Source organism: Amphiprion ocellaris, chromosome 7 (assembly GCF_022539595.1).
Source record: "Amphiprion ocellaris isolate individual 3 ecotype Okinawa chromosome 7, ASM2253959v1, whole genome shotgun sequence".
Taxonomy (NCBI): domain Eukaryota; kingdom Metazoa; phylum Chordata; class Actinopteri; family Pomacentridae; genus Amphiprion; species Amphiprion ocellaris.
Window position 1 is genome coordinate 22,082,697 of NC_072772.1, and position 17,123 is coordinate 22,099,819.

Here is a 17,123-nt window from a genome sequence, read left to right on the forward strand (position 1 = left end):
TGAGGCCTCTAATTCACTTCCTATACAGTTGTCATGAAAGGGGAAATTGGCTATAGAGACCAAAGCAGTTTTTTGTACCAGGCTGGAAGCATGTTTGTTTCTGCTGTAAAGTTGGACATTTTAACATGGGGGTCTATGAGGAATGATTCACTCCTGGAGCCTCTTTAAAGTGGACATTAGAGGAACTGCACTGACTACTATCTGATGCTTTGCCAACACATTCAGGTCCTTGTAAGAATAAATGTAACTTCTACACATCAGCATGTTTGTACTGTCAGTATCACTGACATTAGCTTTCAGTTTGAAGCACCACCATTCTAGGGGCAGCCGCACAGCTGCTTCTAAGGCCGTCCTCCAGATATTAATGTGTAGATACAACCTGATATTCTGTGCCAGTATCATCTTTTTAGTTTATGACAAACTAGCACACAAGTCTTGGTAGCAGTTTTACCAGGCTGTTTTTTGTACTTAAAGACCACAGTTAACACTTACGTTTCTCACTATATTAACAAAGGCATACAGTATATTGATCTAAGGTGTTAATGAATTCAAATAAAACATCAAATCAACTAAATTAACACACAGGTTTATTGGCAATTGTTTCTTGACATCAGTACTTTCATTTGACATGGTATTCATGTGTCAAAATCAAGACATCATGTAAATATTTTTGTTATTAACAGATGCAGTACTTTGATAAGCCTAAAAAAAGAAATATTCTGTTAATTAATGCAGAAATTAAAGCTGGAAAAAAATAATATGGCTAATGTTACCTCACATTGCATCATGAGGTTTAAATTAAGTAAAATATACAACAAAGGCCTATAAAAGAAAACAATATAGTATCACACTACCTGTACAGACGCAGAATGAATGCTTACTGGGATTTATCAAAGAAACAATACAGGCATTACTGTATACAAGGCAGATATGTATTTTACTTAGCCAGAAATGATACATTTAAAAAGATAGCACTTAGACTGAAAGACAAATAATGACATTCCAGGATTTTGTTACACGAGGCAAGTCATATAACTCAAAAAGTGGCTTTTTGAAACATTTAAGGTTCAATGTGTGAAGTACAGCATGTTGCAGGACATTACAGGAAACGCAAATAGGTTCCTTTTATTTTGGTAAATGACCTGCTAAAAATCTGAAGTGCTGTGGAAGACTATAGGAAACATGCATTGCATTAACCAAAGGATTTTTTCTTCAAATTATACTTCAGCATCTCATAACTAGGACATCCATATCTCATTTTAAAAGAAAACCATTTTCTGATTATGGCTTCTCATCATTATTTTGCAGTTGTGACATACCATAGACTGTAAATATAAGATGGACGTAGCAGCTGTGACATCACCTGTTGGTTGGTGGACAACTATTTCGAAGCCGCCAGTATAGAATTTGGCTGTTGCCATGTTGCTCTCCAGAATCTGAATGGGATGAGGAGGGTTGGATCTGACTGAACACGCTACACACAACGCTGTAGTGACCCGTCAGTCACAAGGTAGCCCCGCCCTAAAACATATCCTGCTTTGTTATCTATTTTCCTCTAAATAGGACCACAGTTTACATAATGAACATCAGGCTGTAGTAAAAGAATCTTGAAATTAGTAATTGAATCCATAAACTCGTGAGGAACATGTTTACGGAGGTAACAGACAAAGTGACAAGTAGGGTCATTTTCTCATAGGCTTCTATACAATCAGACTTCTTTTTGCAACCAGAGGAGTCGCCCCCTGCTGGCTGTTAGAAAGAAGGCACTTATGTGTTGGTTCCACTTTTCCAACCCAAAGGTGACGTCCACCTTCTATATATAGTCTCTGTGAGACACAGACTCTGTAATTATGAGAAATGTTCTCATAAACATGAAAATCTATTACAAAAATAGAACTGAACTGCAGGTATGAGCTCAATATCTCATAATGAGGAGTAGGTGTAATCATGACAAAGTCAAAATTACAAGATCACCGAACAGCATGAGAAATGATCTTAAGAATTATTAGAATGACAATCATCATGTCATCATGGCAAGGTCTTTGTCTCAGAAATACGAGACAGTTGGTTTTAAACCTCAAAATTATGGCAAAACTATGTCATGTAATTTGGAATATAATTATAAGACAGAATGTCTAATTTAGCTTTGTTTGATGAATGCAATGCGCTTCAATAGAACTACACCACAGCATACAAGTATCAGCAGCATGAATGGGTCCATAATGCCCATTTAATCAAGTTCTGATTCAGTGTAATGAGTACGGTAATACAGCTGTAAACATCTATTATGTTTAAAAGAAATGATCAGGGGGCTGTAGCCAGTTCATGAAGGTTCCGTTTTCCTTTTTATCTATCCATTCTACTACTGTACATCCACAACTGTAGCATTAACACCTTCTAAACTATCACTTTAAAACTCTAAGCTCACAGTTGACACCTTGTGTGATACAGCAAGGCATTCTGTAGGGACATTACACCCATATTATCAACATGCAACATGAACAAAGCACAAAACAGGACAACACTTCACATTTAAAACAGAGCAGGAGGCTGAACACTAATGCACAGTCTGGTGTGGATCTGTAGCTCCAGTGTTAAACATGTAGTGAAACTCATACAGATTCAGTGCAAAGCTGCAGAGACCTTAGCATCACTCGCTGTGTCACAGGTGGAGTCCAACTAAATGCTCCCTCCAGCTTATTGTGTATATTAAATATATTCTCTCTCTGTTAAAGAGGTAGCAAAGTATCAGACCTTTTCAACTGCAAATGCTGTAGTCAGCACGAATGAAGATTATGCAAGAAGGAGACATTTATTTCTAGGGGGCCAAACAGTAGCTTCAGTGGTAAAGTTCACATAAAGTGAGGGTGACACTGTTCAAAAACAAAGTCAATAATGGCTCTGAATTTACTCTACTATTTACACTTCTGTCAAACCTTTGCACCTAAATGAGTTTCACCTCACTGCAGTGTTGCCTGTGTCAAACCAGAAAATGTGCCCACAAACTTGTAAACTCATCTTTGGTACCATCAAGAGAAGAACTCTGCTTTACCTAGTCTTTTATATCTGCTTGTGAGGAACAATAATAGATGAAACATCCTTGAGTGTGGAGGGAAGATATTGCAGAATTTTAGTGGCTTTGCAGTTAATAAACTGCTACGCTAAAAAAAAAAAAAAAACCAAAAAATAAACAGCTAGCCATGGAACTGCTAGTGCTGACAAAAAAAGTCTGAAGGCCATTTTGTGTGTCTCGCTGATAATCCCAGTGAGGTGGTTTCTGCGTAGCTCAGGAGATGGTTCCATGAGGTACTGGGAGTAAAAACAGGCTGGAACCAAGACCAAGAGTGCTACAGACAGCAGGGTTACAAAACTGAGAATGGCAGTCAATTTAGCAGCTCTGTAGCAGCTGAGCACAACTTTGGTCCAAGCAGTGATTGAAATTCTCACCTGGTGCAACAGAAAGTTATCAATCTTTTTCTCAAACAAACATCAAATGCAAACCACAAAGAAGGACTTCAGTTTTTACTTGACACAAGGTTGTGACTGACTGCTCACTCTGGAACCCGTCCTTCAGCTGCACAGCACTATCTGGCATCGTTGAGCTGCCTGGCAACAGTCAGGATCTCCTTGGCTCCTTTGCTGAGCAGTAAGTTGGCCAGGTCGACCCCCAGCCGCTCAGCCCTGTCCTGGGCTTCACCCGGGACCTTGCTGGCTGTGACTCCCACTCGCTGGACTCGTTCGTCCACCTCTTCTGAACTCTGCAACACATGCACACATTATCATTTAAAAACTTAGCTTGTGCTGTGAGGACCAACAAATTTCCAATCTGACAGTCCAGACATTAGCCATGTCCACCACTCAGCTGGTACCTTGTCATTAGCTGTGATGCTCGTCTGCATCGTTTCCTTCAGACTGTCTGATCCGTCCAGACTGTACACTGCTCCTGTCAGGTAGAGCTGGAGAAACATTTGAAAAACAATTTGACCTTTCATTTTCATACAAAAAGACAAACCTGTAGTCATGATCTGTTTCATCTTTATTTACAACCATTAATAGCATGATGCTTTTAAACGGAGCGGTTAAAGTGGGGCACAAAATGAAGCCAGCAGCACTGTGAGTCTGGAACGGGGTAGGAGATTAAAAGAGTAGAAATGATGGTCTGGATCAGGGTTATACAGAATCAGAATTGCACCGCATGATTACTGTGGCCATAGGAATTATACTTAAGAGTAGGGAGGCAGAGAGAGTCTGTACTCATAACAGTACTGTCTGTTGTTCCAATGTGGAGTGTCAACAAGACAGTTACTAGTGCTGGACTATTTACAATATAATCATGTGTGTTATAAACATTGTATCAATAACTATTGTTTTTAGTATCACAGGCATCACCAATACCAGTACAGGGTAATACTTGTACTCTATAACTCTGTAAAGTAACAGCATATGGGTGTGTAAACCTTGCTGTGTTGATGGCAGGTAACTGACTATTCATTAAACCTGAAGTGTTAGAGGCTGAAGTATGAATGATACTCGGTATTGAAAGAAATTAGAAGATGGAGGCTTAGTTTTAGCCTCCCTAAAACCAAAACCGCAAAGGCAAGGGGCAGGAATGAATCAAACTGTCTGTTTGTCTGCTCCTCAATAAGCTAATTATGTTAGCATGTCCGGCTAACTAGCCGACTACCCTCAGGAGTCACACTGAGGCAGCAGTTTACAACTAAAGCGTGGAACGTCAGCGGCTAATTAGCTAGCATTAATCTTCTGTGGAATTATTGAAGTTAGTGTAATAAACCCTGAATACAGCAACAAACAGTGAAATACAAAAACCATGTTGTTCCTCTACACCTCGACTCAGCACAGAAGCAGGCTTGGATTTTTTTTTCTAATTGGTTGAGGGTTTCTTGAGTCCTCATGATGTAGTTCTGACATATTCCTGCATATGCAGATTATACACACTACCGTTCAAAAGTTTGGGGTCACCCAGACTATTTCACATTTTCCATGAAAACTCACACTTTTATTCATATGCTAACATAATTGCACAAGGGTTTTCTAATCATCACTTAGCCTTTCAACACCATTAGCTAACACAATGTAGCATTAGAACACAGGAGTGATGGTTGCTGGAAATGTTCCTCTGTACCCCTATGTAGATAAAAATCAGCCGTTTCCAGCTAGAATAGTCATTTACCACATTAACAATGTCTGGAGTGGATTTCTGGTTCATTTAATGTTATCTTCAATGAAAAAAATGTTTTTCTTTCAAAAATAAGGACATTTCTAAGTGACCCCAAACTTTTGAACGGTAGTGGAAGTAAATGATCAGGCAGAAAAACAATAAATCTGCCACAGTTGTTCTTTAGTCAGCTGTACAAATGCTGTGCTGGAACAGAAAGCTTGACAAGCATAACAACAGTAACTCAGGAGGCGGGGTTTAGTCTTCAGCATTCTTACCTGGGAGTCTTTCACCTGGGTGTGTACCGCCACCGGAACGCTACAGCCACCCTCCTACAAGTAAGAGTTCATGTGAATACTCAGGGTTTCCAATGTTAACACAATGTAAAAGCCAGTCAAAGAATATGTGTGTGTGTGTGTGTGTGCGTGTGTGTGTGTGTGTGTGTGTGTACCAGGTGTCTGAGGAAGGCTCTCTCAGCGATGCAGCGCAGCACAGTGTCAGGGTCATGGAGGACGGACACCATCTCCAGGATGTCTACATCTCTGGCTCGAACCTCCACTGCCAGAGCCCCCTGACAACACACATGGATGTACTGTGTTACTACTATTAGCCGTTAATGAACCTTCTCACCATGTTCTCCATCCCACTGTTCCTACCTGTCCAACAGCATACATACAGTCTTCAGGCCCCAGGATCTGCCAGTGGAACAGAAACAGATTGTCAGATGGGAAATATCACTGAGAGACTTTCCAGGAGGACTTGATGTGATCATCTACCTGACTTATCCGGTTCTCCCAGCCCATCCTCCTGAGGCCAGCAGCAGCCAGGATGATGGCAGCAAAGTCATCCTTCTCATCCAGCTTCTTCAGCCGTGTGTTCAGGTTCCCCCGCTGAAGACTGCAGCTAAGGACAACAGATCCAAAAGCCAAATCTGGAACCCATTAGTTGCAACCACATTCTCTTGAAGAGGTTTGCGAGGGGCTGACATTGGGCAGACAGGTCAGCTAACTTAAAGAGACACAAAACCCTACATGCTCACATCGGTGGTCAGTCAGAATCACCAGTTAACCCATCGAGTGTCTTTGGACCGTAGGAGGAAGCCACATTTATACATAAGTAACTTCATTAATTACTCATAAGTCATCCCTGACATGGAGACAGAACTGGTCAGGATCTAACGGCTAATGACACTGTATATTCCTTCATCTTAAACAGTTCAATGTTGATAAAACCATAAACTAATAAAAACATGCTGTCAGCTACACAGTCAGCAGATCAGTACTGATTACTGTTAATTATTATTTATTATGGGTCATATTGTTTTATGGGACACCATGGGTGAACTTTTCTCCCTCAAATAAACCAAAGCATCTCAACTGCTGGGCTACTTATATCACCAATTCACCCAAATTATCATTAGAGATTAATTCAAGTAAGTATTATGTTTTGATTATTAATATTCCAACCTCTGTTTGTCCATCCATACAGCTATCAGCTCTCCCATTCCCTGCCTCCTCCTCAACATGAGTACAGGACGTGAACACAGAAAGGATACAATATCGTTAAACTTCAGGTGGGGGAATCTCTTCTTCAGCTGAGCAGCACGGCGCAGTGAACTGGTGCCGATCACACTACACAAACACACAGCAGGACGCTATTCATACTTCAGACATGAGTTGAAAACACAAACGGAGCTGGTTCAGTTATGTGCCAGGCTGTACCTGTTTTCTGGAAGAGAGTCCAGAGTTTTCCCTACGTTCTGTGGATGTAGAACCACTGCATCATGAGGGTTTTCTCTCCTGAAAGCAGCACAAAGCAAAGCACACAAGCAGTTACAGCTGGTTAAACAATAACCGCAACAAGACTACACCACGAATACTACACTCGTCTTAAGACACTAAGTAATAAATGACCTACTGTAAAAACAATCTGTTAAAAAAAAGAAAAGCAGATACTCCACACACTACTGCCTCTTTGTCTGCTCTGCTCTGCTTCAGCAGCAGCTTGTTTGAAACAACAAAGACCTCCTGATGTGGTTTTACTCTCTACTCAACCAGACAGCAGCTTCAGTCACATGACATCCTACTTTGCTGTCACCCAAATATCCTTCCTTTCCAAGGAGCAGTGCTTACTTTCCAGTAGAGGAAAAACACTAGATATAAACTGATCAGCCACAACATTCTGACAACTGACAGGTGAAGTGAATAACATCGATCATCTTGTTATAACGCAACGTTCTGCTGGGTAACCTTGAGTCCTGACATTCATGTGGATGTTTGACATGTACCACCCACCTAAACGTTGCAGGTCAAAGCAACCCCCCAACCCCCATGGCAACAGCAGTCCTTGATGCCAGTTTCCACCCTCAGCAGGATAATCCACCCAAACACACCACAAAAACTGCTCATTAGTGGCCTGGGAACACGACAGAGTTAAGGTGTTCACCCAGGTTTCACACTCCCCACATCCAAATCTTATTGAGCATCTGTGGGATGTTCCAGGATCAGCCTGATCTAGGTAGGTCCCACCCTGCAACCCACAGAACCCACAGACTGCACTGCCACCATCCCAGTGCTACAGGACATCCCCAGAGGTTCTGCTTCCATGTCCCACTGGGTCAGAGGAGTTTTAGTAGCATAAAGGAAACCAACACAATATTAGGCAGGTGGTCATCATGTGACGCCTGGTGTATATTGGTCTATATTAAGTTTTGCAAAGCAGCATTTTTAATATTTTATTTATTTAGTCCTTAACATTCATATATATGAAATATAATTGAATGCGTCCAGGTTTGTTTGCTAGAAGTCCTCTTCTTGCTGCTTTTTTACTCTATTTATAAATTGCTGAGCAGCAGAAGAGCATGAAACCATTATTCCATAGCGATGCCACAGGTTGAAAAAAATAAGATCTCTGCAGAGGACCTTTAAAGTTGAACTTCAATTAATATGCATGTGTGCTAAGATACAAATATGTCTCTATTTATATAAGCAGTTTAAATCGTATTTAGTTTTCTGCAGCAACATCAACATCTACTCCTCAAGCTTCACTTGATCCTCTGAGTCACTTTAAGCATAAATATGTCTGAAAAAATGTAGTCAGTAGCTGTGGTGCTGGTAAAAGAAATGTTTTACCTTAAAGACGAAATTCTGTTCAGATGGTAGCCTAGCAACTGAAATGCATTTTAAAATGAAGGTATTTGATGGTATTTAATGAAGGAATTTTGGCTAGTCTTTCTTCTTTGAATTGTCTTGAAAACTGACACGCTGCTAGTTGAATTCAATTGAAGATTCTAAACAGGAGTTATGACCAGTGACATCTACAAATGAAAAATCCTAAATAGGTGTGAGTATAAATGATAAAATACGAGAGTGCAACGGCAAATAACTTGAATTGTAATTTTGACTGGTTATATTATAGTTTTGACAAGTTTAAATGCAGTTTTAGAAGTCTAAAACACAGTGATGGAAAATCGGTAGGACCTTCTAAGAGTTAACAGGGTTAGTATGTCCACTCTACAACAATCACCATTTTTAAGCAGAGGAAAATGTTAAAATGCTACATTTATTTATTGTATATGTACACTACTGTTCAAAGGTTTAAGGTCAGCCAGGTAATTTCATGTTTTCCATGAAAAAAATCACACTTTTATTCATGTGCTAACATAACTGCACAAGGGTTTTCTAATCATCAATTAGTCTTTCAACACCATTAGCTAACACAATGTAGCATTAGAACACAGGAGTGATGGTTGCTGGAAATGTTCCTCTGTACCTCTATGTAGATATTCCATTAAAAATCAGCCATTTCCAGATAGAATAGTCATTTACCACATTAACAATGTCTGGACTGGATTTATCATTCATTTAATGTTATCTTGATTGAAAAAAATCTGCTTTTCTTTCAAAAATAAGGACAATTCTAAGTGAGCCCAAACTTTTGAACAGTAGTATACCTATTGTGTATTGATTGTATTGTATAAGTCGCACTGTGTGTTTCTGCAGACTCCCTCAAGGTCTGAGTGAACTCACTTCAGAACAGCTCCGATGGTGAATCCTGGAGGCAGAGTGGTGGGCAGATCTTTGAGTGAGTGAACCACGAGATCGACCCTGTAGGACACAGAGGAACGTATATGAGCTCCATAGATGTTTCGAGGAACAATGCAGCTATTCAGCTACACAACAGTACCTGCTACATCTGAAGCTGTTGAAGAAATTAAAGGATTTCATGGATGTCATATGAACATACAGTAGATGTTCTTATAGATTTAACATCACAGGTTCAGGCCTTTGCCATTGTAACAAGACTGAAAAACAGCAACTGCCTAAATAGTATTTGGTCATAAAATGTCACACAATACATAAAGTTAAGATGGTAAAAAGAAGATAATATCGAATTAACTGTGGGGGTGACTGCTTAAACGTCTGTAAGACACAATGCACCACTGTATAACTCAGGGTTGTGGAGGGAATTCATATGGAAGAACGATGTAAGGTTTTTTAGAACCCCCAAAATCATTTCCAAAGTGACAAGCCTGAATATGATCAGTGATGGAGGTTATGTGGAAACACATCAGCATCTGGAATTAGATTGTTACTGTGAAGTAATTTACTGAGGAAATTTGCCTTCTTCACTGACAAAACATGATTGATATTTACTACAAATACGACTAGCAGGGTGCAAAAAAAAAAAAAAAAAAAAGCAATAACAAAAAATGGTCGAGTAAAGATATCCCAAAAGTCCCAGAATGGATAGAAACAATTCAGAAAATATACATTATGGAACGACTGACCTTTGCTCTGAGACAAGCAACCCAAAAATGTGAAAAATGGAAATCTTATTTGAATATCAGGTGATCAGTTATTATTGTCACTGAGCTGTTTATTCATCATTTTTGTACTGTATGAGAATGCAAGGCTGTATGTCTAGGAAGGAGCAGACGCCAAACATACTTTAACCCATGGAAGACTCAAGAGAGACCTGGAGGATCAACGTTTCATACTGACAATCTTGGACACTTGGCTTGGCTTTTATTATATTATACTGTGCTGGTTACTATTCTGTCTGTATGTTGTAAGTGCTGAAAGATAACAAAAATAAAGTAAAAATCATCAACATCTGCAGTTGTCCACCACAGTAGATGAGTATCAGTCAGTATCAGTGACCCTCCTGTCAGAGAAGCCTTTAGTTTAACACACAGGGTCCGCTGGTGAAACAATGCTGTGAATCCAGGGTGGTGTCAGTCACAGATGACCCTGATCACTCACTCATTTCTCTCCAGAGCGTTCTCCAGCTCTTTGGTGAACAAACTCTTCTCACCAATCTGCATTAAAAAAAACACAGTGATTTCCTGTCAGTTGTTTTACATCGATCTGGTTCAATGAAAATAAAACATTTAACATTTTATGGATCCTGTAATGAGAAGAGACTGAACTGTAGCTGGAGGAGTGGAGGTGATTTAAATACACACAACTATTACTTAACATGCATGTGTGGAGAGATCATTTAAACAACTATAATATATACATATTTACTTTTTTTTTGCAGCCAATCAGTTATAAGGTCACATGATTTGTGACCATCATGAAGAGCCTCACCTTTGATAAAGCTGTGTCCAGGATTTTGTCTCCTGTTGTTGACATGGCAACTGAAAGACAAACGGTTTGATACTATGAATAATACATTAATAACAAGAAAAGCCCGCACAGAGCAGGGCTCCACCAAGGCTGCTCAGTCATTGTCTGATTTATGAAAGGTAAGTCCTGATAAGTCCACAGCGGTTGATTTGTAGTAGGATCACAATCATGTGATCATCAGCAGGTAGCTGACGTAGTGTTCACTTGTTGTCATGGTTACAGTGATGCCATGTCGCTATCTCACAATGATACAGAAATCTTTAACAAACCCGAGGATCCAGACTATAAGCCGCATCACTGACAAAATCTAATCACTTGGTCCTTGTGTCATTTCTGACCTTCCCTGTAAATTTCATCCGAATCTGTTGGTCCGTTTTTCAGTAATGTTATGAACAGACAGACAGACAGACGGACAAATATACACCGATCGACACATAACTCCATCGTGTTCCTTGGTGGAGTAACTAGAAAAGTATCACTAACATGTCATATAACTTACAGACCTACAGTCTTTTTCTAAAACACTTTATGGACAGACAAATCATGTATGCGTGGCTACACTGACGACACAGACTGAAGTGGTCCAAACTGGACTTTTCTGCCTGCAATGAATCAAATCAGATTTTCTACTTAAGCATGCGCTCTATTGGTTGAATACTGCAGAACTGTCAGGAACATTTGGGTACTTCATAGCAAGCAGCTTAGAATTAGGCTTTTGGTGCATGCGCCCCTAACCACCTGTTAAAAATGCAGCAGCATCCTGTAATCTGGTGTCCTGTCCTCAATACATAGAACATATGCAGCTCACGTTTCAGTTAAAACTGTCACAAACATTCATGACAAAATCCACCCAGACTAAAAAACTGAAATAAGCACAGAGGCTTGCAATGTAAATGTAGCTTAAGATTACTATTATTCTGTGAAGTTACGGTTAGATTTGACTAAAATCTAATCCGTTCATCGCTGAGCCAAAGTGAATGTTTGTACCGAATTTAAAGAAATGACCTGAGGGCGTTCTAAAGATATTTCACGTTCGTGTGATTCGGGCGGATTGACAACCCAAAGACGCATTAAAAAGGTGAGCTCATGTGCTGAGTCACAGACAGACATGAAAGGTTGACCACACCCACATAGATTCACTGTTTAGTGAAGCTCTGACTGGACTTTTGCTCAGGTTTACATTGGGTGGAGCTACGCTGGGATTAATTGCGGTCACAGATTGCTGTGGAATGATAAAGGATGGTGAAGGTGTAGCACGAACAACTCTGACATTTCAGTCAAGCACAGTCAGAATATTCCCACAAGTTTTATTTAGGCAGAATAGATGGAAACACCTGGACCTGGGTTGTTTTAGGGCCTTTAACTAGTAGCTGTTGTGTGACAGTCTGTACATCAGTGTTCTGCCTGTATCATCCCAACTGATCTTACAGCAATTTTGACTACAAAAAAATATATTTAATCTTGTAATTAAGGATAGAAGAAAAATAATAATCATTTATCCAGCTCTTGGTTAAAATATGCATGAACACAGTACCAGAGCTACAAATCCTCTACAGCAGGGGTGGCAAACTCATTTTAGTTCAGGGGCCACATGCAGCCCAATTTGATCTCAAATGGGACGGACCAGTAAAATCAGAACATAATAACTGATAAATAACTCAAGAAAATTAATGTTTCACCTTTGTTTGAGAGCAAAAAATGTCCAAGTACTTTCTGAAAATGTTCATACTTATTGAAATATCTTGTCACAAAACATGAACAGCTTGAAATTTTTAAAAGAAAAATAAGTTCAGTTGCAACAACATTCAGTTATACTCATTTCAATACTCAGTTTATCATTTACACATTACAACTTACAGATCAGAGTATCTACAAAGTTATCCCCCTGCCTTGTAAATATACACTACCATTCAAAAGTTTGGCGTAACTTAGAAATGTCCTTATTTTTGAAAGAAAAGCAGTTTTTTTCAATGAAGATTACATTAAATGAATGATAAATCCAGTCTAGACATTATTAATGTGGTAAATGACTACTCTAGCTGAAAATGGCTGATTTTTAAAGGAATATCTACATAGAGGTACAGAGGAACATTTCCAGCAACCATCACTCCTGTGTTCTAATGCTACATTGTGTTAGTTAATGGTGTTGAAAGGCTAATTGATGATTAGAAAACCCTTGTCCATTTATGTTAGCACATGAATAAAAGTGTGAGTTTTCATGGAAAACATGAAAGTGTCTGGGTGACCCCACACTTTTTAACAGTAATGTATAAAATGTATGCATAAATAATACATAAAAGTTGTGGCAGTGGATCAACAATAGGGTTCCACCAAACCAAACTTTGGTTCAAGTTGCTGACTAAATGTGGGCCAGACTGGACCCTCTGGTGGGCCGGTTGTGGCCCACGGGTTGTATATTTGACACCCCTGCTCTATAGCTTCAGCTACAGAAAATAAAGCCGTTGATGATTCTCACCTATTTCCAAGTGGATGTCAGGGTAGAGTTCTTTCAACCTGTCTGCAACGCTGTCAGTCTGGATGCGAGCCAGCTGCAACACAAGAACATCTGGCATTAGCTGGGCTGCACCTGTGCTTTTAGTTAGTCTAGTTTTTTAAAATGTCCAATACACAGCGGCAGCAAACATCCAATTAGTATGACAGACAGGGGGAAGAACAGACATGTCTGAGGCAGGATTGTGTTGTCTCTGCAAGAAGGAGCTCCACATGTCGCTCTGCTGCATCTGAAGCAGCATGGAGGAACACAACATCAGATAACTGACCCTCCGGTTCTCTGTAAGGCCTTTGTTCATAATTTGATTACAGATAAATAGACATTAAAGACAAGCCTCATACTTTCTGAAATACTTCCAAAATTTACAAGACATGAAGTAAGCTAAGCTCCTACTAATAAATGTACTGTACCTGGCTCTTGCGTGTCCCGATCCGGATGACCCGACTAGCCTTGCCATTCCCGTCCTGCTGGCACAAAAAACAAATGGGCCATGAGAGGTTAAAACTGACATTCTTACAAACTCCTCTCTCCCAACACATTTCCAACCACGTCTGTGATTAGTTTAGAATGAGTTGGACCGTTGTCTCTGCTGGCCTCACCCTGATGTACTTGTAAGGTCCTTCCTCCATGATCCCGTGTGTCGTACTGAGCTCCTGCACTGTGGAGGCTATTGTGTAGGCTGAGTGTCTGGGACTGCCTGCTGTGTCCTGGTAAGGAGCTGTGCTGAGGTCATATAGCCTCTAGATACTAAACAGTAGTCCTTCTTACAGGACTCCCCCCTCCTTTAGGACCTCCACCCCTACACATCTCTGCCTCCAAAAGATAAGTGTGCCAATTCATTGAGTCCGTTATAAAAGGCAGGGATGGGCAGCTAAGGAGTGTCCTGTTAGAAGGTGTGGTCACAACCATAGTGTGTTTGGGAACCTTCCTCCTGAATGGACAGCAGCCAACAACACAGTTACCACCGCTGAGAACAACACTGAGAAAAAATGTAAATGTAGATAACAGTTCTCACTGCTGTTATCTGAGACACACAAGGCTGGAAGAAGTTCTTGAACAGCACAAGTTATAATCATAACAATAAAACCCTACCACTGAAAAATGATAGGATATCAAAAAATGTTATGGGACACTTTAATTCATGTTACTGGCTATGACAGGGGACATATGATTGGCTGAAGGTTTAATCAGCAGTGATTGGATAATACTGGACATTTTCAAATCCCATCTCAAAACCCACCTGTTCAAACAAGCACACTCACTCTGACTTCCATTACGCTTTTTTCTTCTGTTTTTAAAAACTGATAAATTTCCTTCTGCTAAACTTTTTACACCTTTAAGTTTTATACTGTTAATGTGAATGTGTTTAAATTTTTTACAGTGTCCTTGGATGTTCTGAAAGGTGCCTATGAATAAAATGCATTATTATTATTACTAATGCATATTATTATTATTATTATTATTATTATTATTATTATTATTATTAACGATAATAATAAGTCAGTAAAAAAATCACATTTTAGAACAAAAGCATTATTCAAATAGACACTGATATTAAACATTTATGATTTTCAGTAGAACAGCATTTGAAACTTTAAAAATAACAGACATAATTTAATGAGTTTCAATTGTTTCTTACATAATACAGATTACTTGTAACATTATGTTTAGTTTTACTCTGAATGGGTCGTTTTCTTAACATTTCTTTACTCGGCACATTATTACCCCATCATAAAAAGCCTCAGTATATTTCACCAGAAGTACAGAAGCAATAAACATCCATTCAGCAGCAGTGACAGAACAAATAGCACTTCTTTTCATAATATTTGAACTTTTAAATGTGCTGCTACAGCTACACTTTGTTGTGGGCGGGAGCAAAGCAAAGCCTCCCACTGCATAAAGGTGAAACAGACTTCTGGAAAACTAACTTAAGTACCAAACATTTCTTCTTGGCTTCTTAACCGAACACTAACATCATCTCACCTTTTAAAAACCCACATTCATGTTGAAACCAACATTAGCTAACACTTTGGCATGTAAAGGTTGGCCAACGAACAAGGACACGATGTTGACAGGATCTTGCTTCACGTTCACTGCTTTGGTAGCATCTGTAATAATTCAAAATAGTAAATTTGACTGTTTGTTATTCAGCTAGGTCAAACACAAAGCAGTCTAATCTCTGTTTCAACTCAAACTGACACATTTTAGTCTTCTTGGAGGTATTTCTAGCTCCTCTGCCCAGTTTGACAGCCCGCGCCCCTCATTCCTCCCGACCAATGGAGAAGCAGAATCCGCTGACTGACGCAACGATCAACCAACCACTGCGCTCTAAATGACGACGCAACCGGAACGAACGCTAAACGTGTGTGCAGTGGATGTGCAGCACTGCAGAGACGGTAAAATCCGCGAAAACCTACCGGAGATTTTGCCTCTTCTGACATGTCGGTGGTCCGGTTTTCTTTGCCGACGGTGCACGAATCAGTAGCGTGTTTTTCGTGAGCCGGAGTCCATTAAAAGCCAGAGAAAGCTGAGGAACAATCAGCGCTCGGCTCTCACACAGCCTCCATATGAATGAACCGGAGCTCTGATGTCATTGGGCCGCTAGAGGTCATTTCCTTGTTCCGCCTGTCAGCTTCCTCCTGCAGAGTGAGCTAACAAGGTGCTTACTGAACGGGGAATACGTTCATGACAAGGATTCACATGTTGATTAAAAAAAACCGAGTAAAATATGAGGCGTTTCCTTTCTGCAGATGCAGTGAAGCACCAAAATGAGCTAGTGACTCCTAAATACATGAATCTACTGCTGTCATCTTCTTGTGACCTGATGATGTGGCTTCATCAACACGACCTGTATGTAAACTTTACACCTGTGCGTCAGGTGCCACGCCTCTATGTATCTGCTGAGTTTGTGACAAATAATGCCATGAGAAGATGAAAGGACTGGGAGTGAATATATTACTAAAAGCAATAGTATTTTCTATTTCTGAAGATATAAAACCCCTTCACCCCATACTGTGTGCAGCTGGATTTTCCTCACGTTGTTCCAATGGTGACACCCGGTGGCTAAAATGAGTCACTGCAACACTGTCACCCTGTGGTCACACTGATGTATGATAGTTTACTGTTTTATTTTATTTTACTAATAAAGGAACTCTTCTACCATAAAAGAGACCCAGAAGGTTAAAAAGAGCGGCTGGGTCTCTAATATTTGAATCCATGTATGTTGGGTTTTCCATGTATAATTTTGTTGGTTGTAACATTAACATTTAATTTAGTTGGGCAGTTTGTTGTAATATATAACATTGCAAGATTTTAATCGTAACACTTGATTTACTTAGGTGATATTGTATTACACTACCGTTCAAAAGTTTACAGTCACTTAGAAGTTTTTTAAAGCAGTTTTTTTCAGTGAGGATAACATTAAATGAATCAGAAATCCAGTCTAGACATTGTTAATGTGGTAAATGACTATTCTAGCTGGAAACGGCTGATTTTTAATGGAATATCTACATAGGGGTACAGAGGAACATTTCCAGCAACCATCACTCCTGTGTTCTAATGCTACATTGTGTTAGTTAATGGTGTTGAAAGGCTAACTGATAATTAGAAAAAACCTGTGTAATTATGATAGCACATGAATAAAAGTGTGAGTTTTCATGGAAAACATGAAATTGTCCGGGTGAACCCAAACTTTTGACCATCACTGTACATACACTGTAGGTACCACAATATTTTAATTACTCAGGTAAATTCACATGATAAACAATAATGTAGAGTCTTAATCTTAATATTTAAAATTGTC

General features: G+C 39.6%; 1 protein-coding gene across 3 annotated transcripts; it reads right to left on the reverse strand.

The window, feature by feature from the left end:
• Positions 1-570: 570 nt before the first annotated feature.
• Positions 571-15,917, reverse strand: LOC111585446 (porphobilinogen deaminase). Of its 3 annotated transcripts, none has more exons than XM_055012398.1 (14): positions 15,739-15,917; positions 13,732-13,788; positions 13,286-13,358; positions 10,771-10,820; positions 10,441-10,496; positions 9,205-9,282; positions 6,898-6,975; positions 6,732-6,807; positions 5,953-6,066; positions 5,833-5,871; positions 5,628-5,747; positions 5,455-5,508; positions 3,870-3,956; positions 571-3,758 (listed from the first exon to the last, which is right to left on the reverse strand). In XM_055012398.1, the coding sequence occupies exons 1-14, from the start codon at positions 15,760-15,762 to the stop codon at positions 3,585-3,587; spliced, it is 1,080 nt and encodes a 359-aa protein (XP_054868373.1). In that variant the 5' UTR covers positions 15,763-15,917; the 3' UTR covers positions 571-3,584. The 3 variants fall into 3 exon arrangements, with proteins under 3 accessions (XP_054868373.1, XP_023150708.2, XP_023150707.2); XM_023294940.3 differs by having other exon boundaries at positions 13,732-13,785; positions 15,739-15,916; XM_023294939.3 differs by lacking the exon at positions 15,739-15,917 and adding an exon at positions 13,921-14,264 and having other exon boundaries at positions 13,732-13,785.
• Positions 15,918-17,123: the final 1,206 nt, after the last annotated feature.